General features: G+C 39.5%; 1 protein-coding gene across 1 annotated transcript in view; it reads left to right on the top strand.

The window, feature by feature from the left end:
* LOC131360369 (CLIP-associating protein 1-like) overlaps positions 1–16,815 on the top strand; it is a 78,569-nt gene that overhangs the window by 41,010 nt on the left and 20,744 nt on the right. The window contains exons 9-22 of the mRNA XM_058400775.1: positions 6,095–6,223; positions 6,364–6,440; positions 6,880–6,972; positions 8,109–8,254; positions 8,607–8,742; positions 10,557–10,627; positions 10,708–10,767; positions 11,068–11,145; positions 11,226–11,393; positions 11,495–11,541; positions 11,622–11,792; positions 14,588–14,695; positions 15,459–15,497; positions 15,772–15,915. Coding sequence (XP_058256758.1) covers positions 6,095–6,223; positions 6,364–6,440; positions 6,880–6,972; positions 8,109–8,254; positions 8,607–8,742; positions 10,557–10,627; positions 10,708–10,767; positions 11,068–11,145; positions 11,226–11,393; positions 11,495–11,541; positions 11,622–11,792; positions 14,588–14,695; positions 15,459–15,497; positions 15,772–15,915 — 1,467 coding nt within the window. The remainder of the gene's footprint in view (positions 1–6,094; positions 6,224–6,363; positions 6,441–6,879; positions 6,973–8,108; positions 8,255–8,606; positions 8,743–10,556; positions 10,628–10,707; positions 10,768–11,067; positions 11,146–11,225; positions 11,394–11,494; positions 11,542–11,621; positions 11,793–14,587; positions 14,696–15,458; positions 15,498–15,771; positions 15,916–16,815) is intronic.

Below are 16,815 nucleotides of genomic sequence, written 5' to 3'. Positions count from 1 at the left end.
GTTTCTATAATTGCATTTCTACACATTTAAAAGAATTAAAATACCACAAATGGTGCAAAAAGCAATCAAAGCACATGAAGATTCCTTTACGCAAAAACATATCTAAATGTTTCAGCTAGCCTAAACAAGATACCTCAGCTATTTATTTATTTTTGTCTGAGTGAACAAGCTAATGCTAACAGATGGCTGTTAGCGAAGGCTAAATAGCTTGTTACTCTGCTAGTAGAATAACAAGTTAGAGAGTAGTTATTCATATTTGTTCTTCTGTGTCAGTGGCAGCTTACATAATTCAAAATCATAGCTAGTCATGCTAAGTGTGCTGTTGCTTTATTTACATTACACTCCTGGTCCAAACTGGAGGCTAAGAGGTTTATGACTGCCTTCCTGTTATGGTTATTTGTGGCTTTAACAACCAAGGGATTTATCGGAACATTTTGGAGTCAACTGAAATTATAATAATCAGATGTCTGAGGTAAATCTGAGGGAGCTGTGGCACAATAACAGCAGCTCTGACACTAGCAGTAGCTCCTGCTATAATTCAGACCAAATGTTTCCGGACACATCGACATCCTAAAGACACATGAGGAGGGGACGTTAAACTGCGGTCCCAATCCGAGTGTGATTGTTCCTGTAGTAGTGATTTGGTTTTAGACTGGTGTTCGCCTTGCATCAGCACAAAGACGACCATATCAACTCACGATATTTTTTGTTTTCTTTATTAATTTGGAGCTACTACTCCCAGCAAGGCATCTCATCTATTCTGTATCCCATAACATTCCCCTGCCGCTCATGCTACATGTGTGTTGTGGAAACTAATGATGTCATGGATAAAACAGAGGCACAGATTACCTTCGCTTCCTGAGTACAAGCTGTGTTAAAGTTCACAGGAATTGCGGCACAGTTCCAGTCCAACCGAACTCACACCACTACCTTTAGCTAGTCTTAGTACCGCTCTGTGCTTCCTGGTTTACATGACACCTTTCATATTATCAATTTTCCATGCGAACTGTGTTTAGACTAAACTGCCATTGTGAAAGCTCCTGAGATTCCATTTACATTTCTGTCATTTGACAGACTCCCTTATCCAGGGCGACTTACATTAATCTAATTTTTTATCACAACTGAGGAATTGAGGGTTAAGGGCCTTGCTCAGGGGCCCAGCAGTGGCAACAGTGGCAGCTTCAAACTCTATGATCAGTGATCCAACACCTTAACCACCCAGCTACTGTAAATAGTATCACTTAGAAACCATGAAGTTAGCTTTGGACTCTGCAATTGCAATAAACAGTACTGAAGTCAAATCTCCATCACTGAACAAATAATAACTTCAACAATATAGATTTAGATAGAATTAGAATGAAATATGTGACTATATAGTAGACAGATATAGGAGGGAAATTATTTATAATCACGTTGATGAGTCTGGTTTCTCTCAAGGATTCTTCCTCATATCGTCTCGGGGAGTTTTTCCTCACTACAGTCATTTCTGGTCTGCTCATTAGGGATAAATGAATACATTTCACATTTGTTTTATATTACATTTCATATTTATATTAAGTCCCTTGTTTTAATACGTTATCATTTCTATAGTAACAACCCGTAATCTAAGACTAATAATTTGATGATTTTATCTGTAACAGCATGCCCTGTCATGATTTATTCCTTGTATATGGCACAATGTGCTACGTACGTGTTTGATTAGTAGCATATAGTATAGTGTATACACAGGTGCAGTATACATTATACAATGTACATCATCTATAGCATAGTGTGTGTGTGTGTTATTAGCCCCTCCCCCTAACCATGTCACCCCTTCCCCCATCAAGTAAAATTGGGAGGTGCATTTACAGAGTGACACATCATCTAATCGGTGTGTTCCTGGTGTTCTTGTCTCACACACACACACACACACACACAAACACACATGCAGGGGGAGGGAGTGTGCTTGAATGAATCATGCAGAGATGCCCATGTTCAGCGCCTGCCTGTCCACACATTCGACCACACACTCGAGAAGAGCATCCTTAGTCTCACACACACACACACACACACACACAAACACACACACACACACACACAGTGAGCAGAAAAGGAGGGGCAGGCTGTGGAGACACAGGCAGCATGAGGCTGAGCCAGAGAGTGTGACGGCATGTTGAGGAAACTGGTATGCCGGAGGATCTGCGCCTGTAAGCATCTCTCTTTCTTACCATTGAGGGAGGGAGGGAGAAAGGGAGGGAAAGAGGGAGAGAGCGGCAGAAGAACGACAGACGAGGCCGGTAACAGGCAGCAGCTTTGGGTGTGAATGCTGAACGGGTGTGAACAGTAGCTAATCTTTATCGAAGAGTGAGCGAGAGCATCTTACAAGTGCTGACAGAGGAAAGGACTGGGAACAGATGTTGTTAATTTTTCTTGGATTTTACTATCACTGTTTTCTTTTAACGCATGGTGCTGATAATTAGGACTGGGAATTGATATTTGGTTGAATCTGTCACTGTCTTAGGATCTGTTCGTCCTTCTGACGTGTGAAATGCGATATTTATGATTCTAAATCTATGTAAAAATCACCGCATGTAGAAGGTTTATCACAGGAAGCATGTGTGAGAAAGATGATGAATGATGGCTTTAGTGAGCTGTTCTGGTGTGTGTGTGTGTGTATGTGTGTGTGTGGGGTGTGTTTTAATAATTCATTGGAATTGATTGCCGGTCTGACACATTTCAGTAGGGCTCTCACGTGTACGACTCAAGGGGAAATATATAGGCACTTCCAATATAAGGTTGTGTTGAATAAGACAGTGCCCTTCAAAGAGGAATTCCATAAGCATGACTAGCCTAGCATTGGCATCACGTTGTGTTTAGCCTAGCAGTGACCTCACATTTGGGATGGACAGGAATTCATATGACACCAGGCCAGCCTGGCACTCCTACATGCATGTTCTATGGCCAGATTTCTTATTAGTGGAGTCATTACTACAAAGGCTTTGTGTTTAAGTGTGCTAGTATTGTTAACCATGTTTAGCAACCCTGCTCTGTTGTTAATTCTCCTATTATAAAAGTGCAACCAATATTTAAAGATTTCAAAAGAAAAACAAAGCATTATGTATTATCCACCACCTTCCTCTGCTGTGACTAAATCTTGGATATCAGAAGTGAGCTGAAAAGGAGGTTCATGTTTATTTAGTTTAGGAAGTTAGATTTAACAAGTAAACATCACAACAAGGCCACCTCACAGTCACCTCACAGCTAGCCTAGCACTGACATCACATCACCCAATGACAAGCTTAGAAGTCACATCACATTATCACTTCGCAACTAACCTAGCACTTACATCATCCTGTCACATCACCACAACTAGCCTAGCTCTCACTTCAAACCATCACACCACATCACAACTAGCTTAGCACATTACATTATCACATTACATATTATCACATCACAATTAGCATCACTTACATATCACATCATATCATATATCACAACTAGTCTAGCTCTATCACATCTTCACATCACAGCTAGCTTAGCACTTACATCATCATATCACATCATCGCCTAGCTCACATCACATCATATCACACTACATCATTCCATATCATCACATCACAACTAGCCTAGCACTCACACCTTCATATCACATCATCACAACTAGCTAGCCATAGCTAGCCTAGGTCTCACATAATCACACAATGGGTCTCACATCACATTATCACATCACAGTACCATGACTAGCCTAGCATCTTATCAAGAAGAGCTTAATGGCTAGCCTAGCACTGATATTACAGTATGACTAGCATAGCACTTGTGTCAACAGCATGGGCATCCAAGCACTTTGTTGTCCTGGTCCTATTGTATCATGGCTAGCATAGCAGTGACATCTTATGACTAAGTTTATTAATTGTTAAAACATTCACATTACTATACAGCTAGCATTACTGCTGTGTCTGGTCTCCTTTTAGCTGCAAAGTTTTTTGTTTCACAAAATTCCAGGATGCAATTATGGCTATTAGAATTTCTTCAGAAAGGTTTCATGGCTAGCATTCAGCTCACACAACAGCTAGCTAGCAATTATGGCCATTAGATATTTTCAGAGCGCTTTCATGACTAGCATTCACCACACACAACAGCTAGGCAGCAATGTTGCTATTAGATATTTACAGAAAGCCCTCATTAATAACATTAATTTTTTACCACATCTAGCTAGCAGTGAAGGCTATCAGTTATTTACAGAAGGTTTTTATTATTAGCATTCATTTTTTACCACAGCTTGCTAGCAGTGAAGGCTATTAGTTATTTACAGAAAGCTTTCATGACTAGCATTCACCTCACACAACAGCTAGCTAGCAATTATGGCTATCAGATATTTACAGATATTTTTATTATTACCATTCATCCTTTACCACAGCTTGCTAGCAGTGAAGGCTATTAGTTATTTACAGAAAGCTTTCATGACTAGCACTCACCTCACACAACAGCTAGCTAGCAATTTTGGCTATCAGATATTTACAGATATTTTTATTATTACCATTCATCCTTTACCACAGCTTGCTAGCAGTGAAGGCTATTAGTTATTTGCAGAAAGCGTTCATGACTAGCACTCACCTCATACAACAGCTAGCTAGCAATTATGGCCATTAGATATTTTCAGAGCGCTTTTATGACTAGCATTCACCACACACAACAGCTAGGCAGCAATGTTGCTATTAGATATTTACAGAAAGCCCTCATTATTAGCATCCATCTTTTACCACAGCTAGCTAGCAGTGAAGGCTATTAGATGTTTACCATTAGATATAGATATATTAAAGCTTTTATGACTAGCATTCACCTCACGCAACAGGTAGGCAGCAATGTTGCTATTAGATATTTACAGAAAGCCCTCATTAATAGCATTAATTTTTTACCACATCTAGCTAGCAGTGAAGGCTATCAGTTATTTACAGAAGGTTTTTATTATTAGCATTCATTTTTTACCACAGCTTGCTAGCAGTGAAGGCTATTAGTTATTTACAGAAAGCTTTCATGACTAGCACTCACCTCACACAACAGCTAGCTAGCAATTATCAGATATTTACAGATATTTTTATTATTACCATTCATCCTTTACCACTTCTAGCTAGCAGTGAAGGCTATCAGTTATTTACAGAAGGTTTTTATTATTAGCATCCATCTTTTACCACAGCTAGCTAGCAGTGAAGGCTATTAGATGTTTACCATTAGATATAGATGTATTAAAGCTTTTATGACTAGCATTCACCTCACGCAACAGCTAGGCAGCAATGATGAAATTAGATATTTAAAGAAAACGTTTATGACTAGCATTCACCTCACACAACAGCTAAGTAGCAGTGATGGCTACTCATTAACTTAAACTCTTAGATTATAATAGTATTTAGTTATATTTATATTTATAAGCTAGATAATGCTCAATATACAGAAAAAAACTTACTTTTATGTTACTTTTATGTACCTTAACATATTTGCATTAAAAAGCACTTGAGTATATGAATATAGATTAGCCCTTTTTCTTGCCGGAAGACTTTATTTCAAGAATTTACATTTGACCCATGGTCTTATTTATTCAATGGACATTTTTGCAGGTTTAAAGATGAACGTTTTAAATAGTACAGATAAATTGTGTTTGCCGAACCTAATGCTGAATCTGACTGTGATTATTTACAGTCAAAGTCAAAATATTCCTTTTTAAAAAGTCTTATCCTGTTCGATTTAATAATAGGATGCTGAATATATTGCATAGAATATATTTATACATGTGTTCTATTAACCTTTAAGTATGTGGACTGTGTATGTTTTAACGACTAGAGAGCCAGTTAGGAAAAACATTATATGATTTCATTAGGCTGTGTTCAGTGGCTACAATATGCTTACTTATTTCTGCTGGCTTGCCTTATGCTGAAAAATTAGCTGTCAAAGTGTCAAATTGTGATTAGTTTACAAGCAATATAACATAAAATAAAAATAGAGTACAATGTAATGTCTAATCACAGGGCTGCTAATATAATCCAGGCTTTGATGCGGGAATAAGTGAAAAAGTATTTGCATGAAAAAGTACATGTTTTTTCTTCTTTTTTTTTTTTTTTAGATAAGAATATAGATGATGACGACTCTGTGGACGGAGGCCGTTCCTCCGCCTCCTCTAAAGGAGCAGCGTCTGTCCGCCGAACAGGATCCATGCGCAGGCCAAGCTCTGCCTCCAGCACCAAGAGCACAGGTTAGTCCTGCCCTCTTTATAAGATGTAATATACTGTAATATGCATTCACTCTGCCTTATGAAAGACATAATTGGGGGATGTATGTGATGAATAAAAACATCTTATACTGATATAATGTGTATCTGTGTGTGTTCCACAGGAAAAGAGGTGTCAGGTGCTGGTGCTGTGGATGAGGAAGACTTCATCCGTGCCTTTGAGGATGTGCCCACAGTACAGGTGCGACCCACTTTACCCCCGGCATCCTATTAATTTTTGCTTCCTATTGATTTTTTGTGTGTTTAGAGGAAGGTTTATCATTCATGCCATTTATCATTTGCGATGTTGCCATGGAACTGTCTCATCCCCTCACATACACAAAGGGTTTTTGTAGTAAGGTTTGTTTTTCTTCTCTCTGCCTGTTATGGTGACATCTCTTTATATGGCATATGTAAACTGAAAGGTGAAAATGTGTAAGACATCAGAGGTACAAATTCAGTAAAAGCCTCAGCAAAAGACCACACTCGTTTTTTTTTTAATCATCTGAAATATGATGTACTGCTGGGCTTGTCATTTTCCATCGCTCTAACAGTAATCAAAAGGTCACAGAGGCCTCTCAGGTTGGCGATCGGCCAGTTCCGGCTCTGCTCATGAGGACTGTACTTTGTGCCCATTTCAGATTTACTCCAGCAGAGAGCTCGAGGAGTCCATGAATAAAATCCGAGAGGTCCTCTCAGATGAAAAGCAAGACTGGGAGAACAGAGTGGTCGCGGTGAGCGATTTCCTGCCATTTCCTGCTTTTGTTGATAAAATCAAAGTTAAGCTCAGAATTATGGATTATTTATTAGATTAAAGCTACAGTAGATTTGGAAAGGGATCTGGCAGCATCCAGTTGTGCCTAAGGCACCTGAATCTGAACACTGTTCTGCTTGTCTGGTTGACTGAAATAATGCCTCTGTTGTGGGTGAGTCAATGAGTCAGTGAGGAAACAGTAAGTTAGTAAAAGAAAGAAAGTCAGTCAGCCAGGAAATGGTGATGAAGGATAATATGGCTAAAAATAAGATAATTAGTGATCTGTTAATTAATAGTCTGTAAGCATGTAACGTGGTTAAGGTGTTGAACTACTGCTCAGAAGGTTGTGTGTTTGAATCCCAGATCCACTGAGCTGCAACTGCAAAATCGTAAATCACTCTGGATAAGGGTGCTGCACAAATTTAAAAAGTAAGGAAGAAAGACAGTCAATCAGCAAGTAAAGTAAATTAGACAGGAAGTGAATAAGCTTAGCTTGTCAATTATTAAAGAATTGAGCAAGTACAGAAAGTTGCAGAGTAAGTAAATGACTTATGCTTCATTCACACATACAATGACTCACAGAGACTAAGTGAACGGAGATCATATGTTTTCGATGAGAGCTGACGACTTCCTGCAACATGTGCGTCAGCAACCGTTGCCAATTAGATGTGGGCGTGTCCAGCGACACGGCAAAGCCAATGTCCAGTGGGAGTGAAAACAGTAGAATGCATGTGATCTGTGATAAAGAGCACACACTGCTTCTTCTTCATCTCCTATATGATACAGATATACTACTGGGGAATTTTATACATAAACACTAAATCTCTCTTCAGAATGTTTTAGTTAAGTGTTAAGTGAAATGCTAGTTACACCACCCACTGATAAAGATTATTACTATGGCAACCGGCAAAAGAAACTAGTGAAGTTACAGTGAAGCGACCCGCGATTTGCAGAGTGTGAATACAATGTCTGTATAATTTTGGCCCTCAATTTGGTCTGCTATTTGTTTTAGTCAATATACGAGTGTGATTAGTGTATTCACCCCTGGAAAAACCCTGCACACTTTACTTGTGGATTATTTGCATGTATTAAAATGACCTCGTGTATTTATTGTAGCTGAAGAAGGTACGTTCCCTGCTGCTTGCCGGGGCCACCGACCATGAAGCGTTCCTCCAACAACTGCGGCAGATGGAAGGAGCGTTTAAGCTCTCCGCTAAAGACCTGCGCTCTCAAGTTGTCCGCGAGGCCTGCATCACACTGGGGTACGTTCAGTTTATCGCTTGACCCTCCGAGTGGCTGTTAGTTAAAAAGATGTTGCTTCTAAAAGGGTTATAAAGGAAGAGATCAATTAGCTGAAATGTGTTTCGGGTTTGCGTTGAACGGGTTCCAGAATCGCTTTTAAGTCTTGTTCATTATGTTAGTGGAAGTGCATGAATACACTGAAACACACACACGTATATATTGCGTACACACAACACACATACAGTATATAGACATATACACACACGCACACGCACAATTTACAAAACGGAAAAATATTCTATTGATCCACATCATACGTTAAACGTGTAAAGTGATCTGTGATGTGATATCTCTCTCCCTCTCTCTTCCCAGGCATTTGTCATCTGTTCTGGGTAACAGGTTTGACCATGGAGCAGAGTCCATCATGCCCACATTGCTCAATCTCGTCCCCAACAGCGCTAAAGTGATGGCCACATCCGGCGTAGCAGTCATCCGCCTTATCATACGAGTGAGTGCGCATTCATGCTGTTGTTTGCTGTCATGCTTCCTCATCCCACACTGTTAAAGGCCAGATTTACTGCATGTCTTGTGCAGCCGGTTGTTAAATTGGAGGAAACAACACAAAATCAATGCCATTGATCAGTGCGTTATGTCTGTGCCAGCACACCAGGCTCGTATTGAGGCATAAGTGAAGCTTCTGCTTGACTGCTGTGTTTGTCAGTCCGAGAGATTTAATCGCAGAGAAATAAAGGACAGGAGAACTGCTAGATCAGGGCTAGTGACCGGAAGATTGCGAGTCTGAATCACATCAGTATCATGTGATCAACTGCTGTAAGCTTTAACTGTAGTCAGCTTTATATGACGAGGCTGCTGTCGTGTAAAGAATAAAAGTAAAGAATAAACGTAAGGAATAAAAGCTGTTAGAAAGGTTTAGGGTGTGCTGTTAGAATAATCAATTAAAAGTTGGTGTGCAGCCCAGCGTGAAGCTGAAGGTGATCATTTGACCACAGGAATGACTGAATTTATAATAATTAAGGAACAAGACATAGCACTCACTTTATATCTGTTTATAGTTAAGTTTAATGAAACATGTTACTTCCTGTTTTTGCTTACATTCTAGAAACTATAAACCGCCATTCCCTCTTCCTCACTAGCCTCTCTTTTGTAATTCCTCTTAAGGCATTAATAAGCCTATTGTCCTGACATAAAACTTTAAATTACGCTTTTCCTCAAAAAACACTGACACTGGAGACTCCTTCCATATGTTGTTTGCTTCACAGAAAATCTGTTTATGTAAAGCATCCATCATACAAGTCCTTGTATAAGTGAATGAGATGTTACTGTACAGATAAAAAACATATTAGAATGAACACACTAATATGAATGTTGCGTCAGGAATGATCCAGAAAGACAGAGCTGCAGTCAGGGTGCGTCTCATTCAGCTTCCTGGTTCAGTAGTCAGGGCACTGATCAGGGAGTCGGCCATTTTAAGGGCTCTTTTTCAATCGCTAACCATTCCAGTGCACTGGAACATGCTACCTACGAACATTCCCACTATGCACCGCATAAAGCAGAGCACGCTGATGCACACTATTTTCCCTTACTGGGAATGTTGTCATAATTTGTTAAGCCTTTTAGATTGAAAAAATGCCGGAAGAAACTCAACTTCATTAACAAATGTAAATTTTCTTGTAATTTTTTAGCAGATTTTAGCTTTATTTGATGTTCTATAAACAGATTGATTGAGTCTAATGACTAAGGAACCAGGGTCCTTACCAGAGCTAAGAAGCTGATTGAGACACAGCCTTACAGATAGTAAATCAGCAGCTTTTTACCAAGCATTCTCTGATTGAAAACTGTTTTTAAAAATATTTCTAGGTAATAGTATTCCTTAAAATATCTAATATGATTTTTCTAATATTTCTAGGTTTATCATAACCTCAAAGAAAATATATAAAAAATATATGATTTACAATATATTGTCATTCAATGGATTAGAGTAGTTTGTTCACCTCAGTCTTTTTTCTGAAGCTGAGCAACAGATTCGCTCATCTTAAAAGACAGCTCATGGCTCGTACACAGAGGGTTGAGTCATTTGGAGTAAAGGGAACGCTGGTCATACTTTAATTGCATTTGTAACTTGCCTTTCAGGCATCCGAGGGATGATGTAAATTTCAGCCTGCTGTTTTGAATCTTACCAACTGCCCCTTTAAAGTTTGCAATAGAATAGAATATTCTAGCATTGCATGTCTTGTGCATTTTGTGTTTTTCTGTGTCTCAACTCATCGATGTGATTAATTTCTGTTGTTGTTTTTTTCCCAGCACACACACTATCCTCGGCTTATCCCCATCATTACCAGTAACTGCACGTCCAAATCCGTGGCTGTCCGGCGGTAAGGCCGTCTCTGTTTTCTCATGATCAATAGATAACATGTTGACGGACTATACTAATCGTTTTTCTTTAAATTCCCAGGCGCTGTTTTGAGTTTTTAGACCTTTTACTCCAGGAGTGGCAGACAAATTTTCTGGAAAGGTAAGACCATGGTAATTTTTCCATTTCATTTGTGACAAAGCTGTGTTCTGGGATCAAATATTCACCAGCGCATATCCACACACAGAGGTCATGTCCTTGAACGCTACCGTTATCCCTTGCGGTCTCTCTGGGGTTGCCACAGAAGCTTCTTTCGGGGCTTCCTGTGAGCACAGGATTGTATCAGGATTGACAAAATAGCGCCTGTGCGGTTTCTACAGAAGAGCAGAGAAAACCCAAATATTGATTTTGGATCTGCTTTCGCCAGAGCTTCCTTTAAACCGTGGCTTTGTGTCATTTCAGACATGTCGCTGTTCTGATGGAGACCATTAAGAAAGGAGTCCACGATGCAGACTCAGAAGCCAGATTGGTTGCCAGAAAGTAGGTCATTTGGATTTTTTTTAATGTTAAGAAGTTTGTGTAAAAATGATCTAGGTTATATGGTATATATATTTTTTAAGGTGTTATTGGGGATTCCATGGGCACTTCAGTAAGGAGGCGGAGCAACTGTTTCAAGCCCTCGAGCTGGCCTATCAGAAGGCTCTGCAGTCGCATCTGAAGAGCTCGGACAGTGTCATGTCTCTCCCTCAATCCGATCGCTCCTCCTCCAGCTCTCAAGAAAGCCTCAAGTAAGAAATGAGTCGAGCTCAAATGTGTGAAAAAGAGCTGTTTTTTAAATGTAAATTAAATATCTCCCATTTCTCTCTCTCTCTCTTTTTCTCTCACTCAGTCGTCCCCAGGCTGCGAAAGCACCTGTAGCAAGCAGCGTAACCAGAAGTAAGAATACACCATTTATTTTCATTTCTTCAACTGAATTGTTCTAGCTTTGTCCTAACTATTTGTTATTTGACTGTCAGATAAAGTGGTTAGCTCTCGAGTGTCCTCCTCGCCTGGTTCGCTACAGCGATCACGCAGCGATGTCGACGTCAACGCCGCCGCCACAGCAAAGTCACGAATGCCCAAAGTACCCGCTGCTGCTCCCTTCAGCTCGGCCGGAGCCCTGCCGCCCGGCTCCTACGCCTCGCTAGGTAACTTTTTACACTTGTACTCTGGAGTGGAGCTTGAAGTAGATTTTGTGATAAAAAAAAAATCTGCATTGCAGTAAACCTTAGTCTTAGGGGACCCTTTGTTCCTTCTGCTTTCACACAGTTCTATTCATTCAGCTCATTAGCCCAACCCTAAACATAGACACTTGTTTAACCTCAATATAGCCAACATAGTCAGTCAACTAAGGCATGATTAGTTGATGTGAATATGTCAGATTAAAGTGCTTTACAATAAATACAGGACTGAATATATATATAATAAAAGTCATTATATAAAACATTTTAAACTGTCTGGATGCCTGGTCAAATGCCAAAGAAACCAAACGTTGGACAGTAGTGAGGATAGGAGCAGTTCTAATCTTTAGAGGCTATTCAGAGGTTTGGTCCAGCTTCACCTCTGGATCAAGGAACTGTTAGTAGCAGCTGATCACATGACCTGAGAGTTTTAGAAGGATTGTGAGCACAGAGAAGGGTCTCAAACGCCTACTTTTCTAGTTTTTTACTGGAGCTGTGTCAGTGTGTGTGTCAGACCATGTCCAAAAACAAATGAGCAAGTGTGTATGAGATTATCTAAAGACATGGTTTGAGGCAGGCAGGATGCCAGTTCCTCCAGGATTTCTCAGTGAATGTTGTGACCAAAAAGGCTTTTTTATTTTTGTACTTTTTTGAAGAAAATTACATGAAATTGCAAGCCCAGGATTCTTCTTTTAAACTCCTGCCAGTAAAGGATTTCTTTCTATTATAGCTGTACTCATGTTCAGCTTTAAAAAAAAAAAGGCTTTGGTTGGATGCATATTGTGATGATGTCACACAACATGTCTTACCCTAAATCTGCAGTCATTTTAGAAAATTGCAAGCTCCTCAGAATGTTGTGAAATTTTTACTTATTAGCTAGATAAGACTCAAAGCTCCAGTGCAAATTAAAGGAAGCAAACTTTAGACATTCAGCATGTCTTGGCAGTATTTTGGGAATGGATTTGTGTGAAATGAAAGCTATATTTTCAGCTTAACTCTCCTTTAAGTGTAATGTGGAATAGCAGGCTACTTGCAACATTATTATATACATTATTATATTATAGCACTAGAGCATTTTATGTTTTATTATATTATAGCACCAACAATTAATAGCACTAATAATAATAATAATAATAATAATAAAATATTGTGCCTTTTTATTTGCCTTTTATTTGCCTAAGATGCAACTCCTGGTAATGTGGAGGGTAAGGTTTCTGTGTGTGTGTGTGTGTGTGTGTGTGGATTTGGGTTCTATGTGCAGTCCTCTCTGTCTCTCATCCTGTGCTAGTTCCCATGTACTGATGATTCAGGGAAGCCCAGTTCATATGATTCATATCTGATTCACTTGATTCAAACCGATTCACTTGATTTACATCTGATTCACTTGATTCACATCTGATTTGATTCAAAACCGATTCACTTGACTTACATCTCAAGCTGAAAAATGAGATGAATCAGATTTGTTAGAGCTGGGCATCTCTGTGATTTGATAAGATGTTGTTGATAAGCTATGATGGAGAAAACTTGTTGATAAACCGTGATCAATATGCTGTGATTGATCTGCTGTTGTCGATAAGCTGTGATTGATAAGTTGGGATTGATCGGCTATTGATGATTAGCTGTGATTAATACATCTGCATGGATCACCTGCATGGAGTCTGACAGTGAACTCCAAACTGACTGTACTGTTTGTTAGACACTTCATTACTACTAAAGCGCTGATTCAGTTAAAAGTGTGTGTGTGTATGTGTTTATTCAGTAGTACAGGGCCTGGTCAGGGTGTGAAGTATGGGTGCTTTCTAAAGAAAATTAATTATTCTCTATCAAAAACAGTCAAGGCAGTTAAAAATTTCACATGAACTCAATATAAATCTATCAGATCCTGGAAGGTCCTAGGGTTTGTTTGAAATCTTATCTAAACAAGCAGGATTATAAAGATCAAGGTGTTATCAAAATTGGCAGACCGTCCTTTGGTAATAAACATAATCGTAACCTTTAAAGATCCCACAGTGCACCAGTAATCTGTAGTTAGAGAAACCATCAAGAGGCCAAGGATAAGTTTTAACACCATGCTACCACCATCATGCTTCACCGTGGGGATGGTGTTCAGTTACATTCACCACATAGCTTTCTTTGTAGGTATAAAGTTACTGACTTCATATCTGTTGCTATGGAAAAAAGGATCAGCCCCATTTTTCCTGCTCCATCAGTGGAAATAAGTCACTGTATAGTACTACCACTCACCGTATATCATTTAGGTGGTGGACGCATTCTCAGGACTGACTAAGTGTATCAGGAAAGCTGAGAAATTGGAACCGAATCCAGGATTGTGTACATCAGAGGCTAATGGATATAGTCAGTGTTTTGTATACCGACAAAGTGACCTGTGTGGTGGGTTCAAATTTACTGTATCAGACCTGATATCCTACAAGACAGCATCTTTACGGCATCGCTGCTACTTAGTTGCTGAGTAAGTGACATGCAGCTTGATTAAAAACAAGTAGAGGAGATAGAATTTTTGATGTAAGTTTAAAAACTGTAAGGTGTAGAGATATGCAAAATTAGAAAGGCTATGATGCATCGGTTACACCGAAGTGTCTCGTGTGTGAAACTGTTTATTCATAAGCACGAGTGTATTTCTGTATAGAAGGTGATTTCCATTGCATTTTTCATTTTAAATCCCAATTTACATTTATTTCAACTTTTTTAAATGAACCTATTTGTGCATGTCATCCACTGTGCCGTTGTCTTTACATCTCTAGGTCGTGTGCGCACACGGAGACAGAGTTCAGGCAGCAGCGTCGGAGGCGGAGCCTCGGTTACGGACAGCAGGGGGCGGAGCAGAGCGAAAGTGGTGTCGCAATCACAACGTGAGTTTGCTGTCGCACACACACTAGAAATAAAATGTGTATTCTTTGAAACGAATAGTCTTTGTCATCATTGTTATGAGACAGGATTATGACAGGGATGATAGATAGATAGATAGATAGATAGATAGATAGATAGATAGATAGATAGATAGATAGATAGATAGATAGATCATTTAAGAACTGCTGGTTCGTAAGAAATCTGATGCTCTTTTTATGTGTCATCATGAACACCAGCATGCTTGGTATTGTTGCCCATGGCAACAATCAGGGATATTTTGTGTAAGGAATAAAACACAACGTGAAGTGTTGCTATGGGAAAATAAAGTGGAGTTACTCTTACCATCCCGAAATGGATTATTTTCCTATAACAGTATGTCACAAAGTATTTTATTCTTCTTATACCACAGCAACTTTTTATCTGTTAATAGTTACATTTAATGATCTGGAAAATTCTCTAAATGAATGAATTATCATTTACGTAACAGCAGAGATAAAACCTATCATGAAGACTTCAGCAGGAAATGTATGACTTTTACAAACACTGGAGACTCCTTAAAATGGTTACTATAGAAGCAATGTATTCAAAAGAATGCCTTAATATTAGCCTTACAGCTGGAACTTTTCTCACACCTTCTCGAGCATTTAACCTTGCTGTGGTACAAGCAAATGTAATGACGTGCCCAATGCATGCTGGGTAATGTAGTTTCATGGTCATTATGTAACTGGATGCCCTTCGCTGCCCTGTGTGCTGCTCATACATAAGGATCCAGATCAGCAAACCAAGCAGGTGGTAAGACTCACGGTACAGCAGACTTTCTGATCACTTACAGCATGATTTCTACCACCCCATCACCCAAATGTACAGTTTCTCCCTTTTCCCTTTTAAGTTTTATTTAATGCCACGTTGATGTACGTCACTGTTCAGTTTACGTTTATGATTTATGACGTCCTGTGTACCCGTGTTCCTGCATGTTCTACTGTTTGTGTGTTATACTATTATACTATACTGCTATTAGATATTTAAGAGTCTCACTCCTTCACGCTCTCTGCATCGCTCTGTGTGTGTGTGTGTGTAGCTGGGAGTCGGTCCAGTTCTCCAGGGAAGATTATTGGTCAGTCCTATGGCAAGATGTCCTCTGTGGCCCCATCAGAGAAGCGCAGTAGGATTCCCCGCAGTCAGGGCTGCAGTCGAGAGAGCAGCCCAGGTCGCTCTGGCCAAGGTGAGAGAAACACTACACACACACAAACACACACACACATTGTTTTCGACCAAAGGAACAGGATATTTTATACCAAAGGAGCATGCATAGATGAGCCACTCTGCAAAGCTGCACACATACTTTTGTACTTTTACGACTCTTTCTTTTATAAATATTGTGGTGGAAAAAAGAGAACAAGCCTTTGGCAAGTGCACAAAAATACCCTAAATCGCCGGAACAGAAAAAATACAGATAGATAAGTGTAGAAGTATACAAAAACATTTTGTGAATAGATTTTGTGTTTAGGGGGGCACGTTTGCCACATAGTTCTGGGGTTGGGGGTTTGATTCCAACCTCCACCCTGTTTACTCTGAGTTTGTTCTCCCTGTATTTTTGGGTTATTTTTCATGCACAGTGGAACATCAGCATATGATTCACCTCCCTAACAAATTTTTGCCTTAAGAATTGAAATTTTGCAAGCAATTTGCATTGGCATACGAAGCAAACCAAACCGGCTAAGTTCTGCGTACATCCGGGAGTCGTTCAAAACTTGTTTGCATAGGTGGAAAGCCAAGTCAGCGAAAGCTGCTTTAAAAGAGTCAACCCACGATACCAACGTTGCCTTTGGCATGCCTTCGAAAGCTGCATGAATTTTGCGTGGTGTTTTTTTTGTTGACAGATACGTAACGTGGGTGGTCTGTTCTATTTTTAGCCCAGGCTTGGTGGCATGACTTCCTGTAAGGACCTTTGACATGGAATGCTTGGCTTAGATCATTTCTCTGTAAGCAGGCATACAGTTTACATACGCTACGTATTGGTAATATTGGTAATATTTTTGAGTGGCTGGAACGGATTATCTGCATTTACATTATTTCTTATGGGAAAATTCATTTCGCAATACAAATTTTCGCCTTAAGAACT

The sequence above is a fragment of the Hemibagrus wyckioides genome, linkage group LG10, assembly GCF_019097595.1.
Source record: "Hemibagrus wyckioides isolate EC202008001 linkage group LG10, SWU_Hwy_1.0, whole genome shotgun sequence".
In the NCBI taxonomy this organism is placed as follows: Eukaryota; Metazoa; Chordata; class Actinopteri; order Siluriformes; family Bagridae; genus Hemibagrus; species Hemibagrus wyckioides.
Note: the sequence above shows the minus strand (reverse complement) of the source record. Positions and strands in the feature narration are given on the sequence as shown.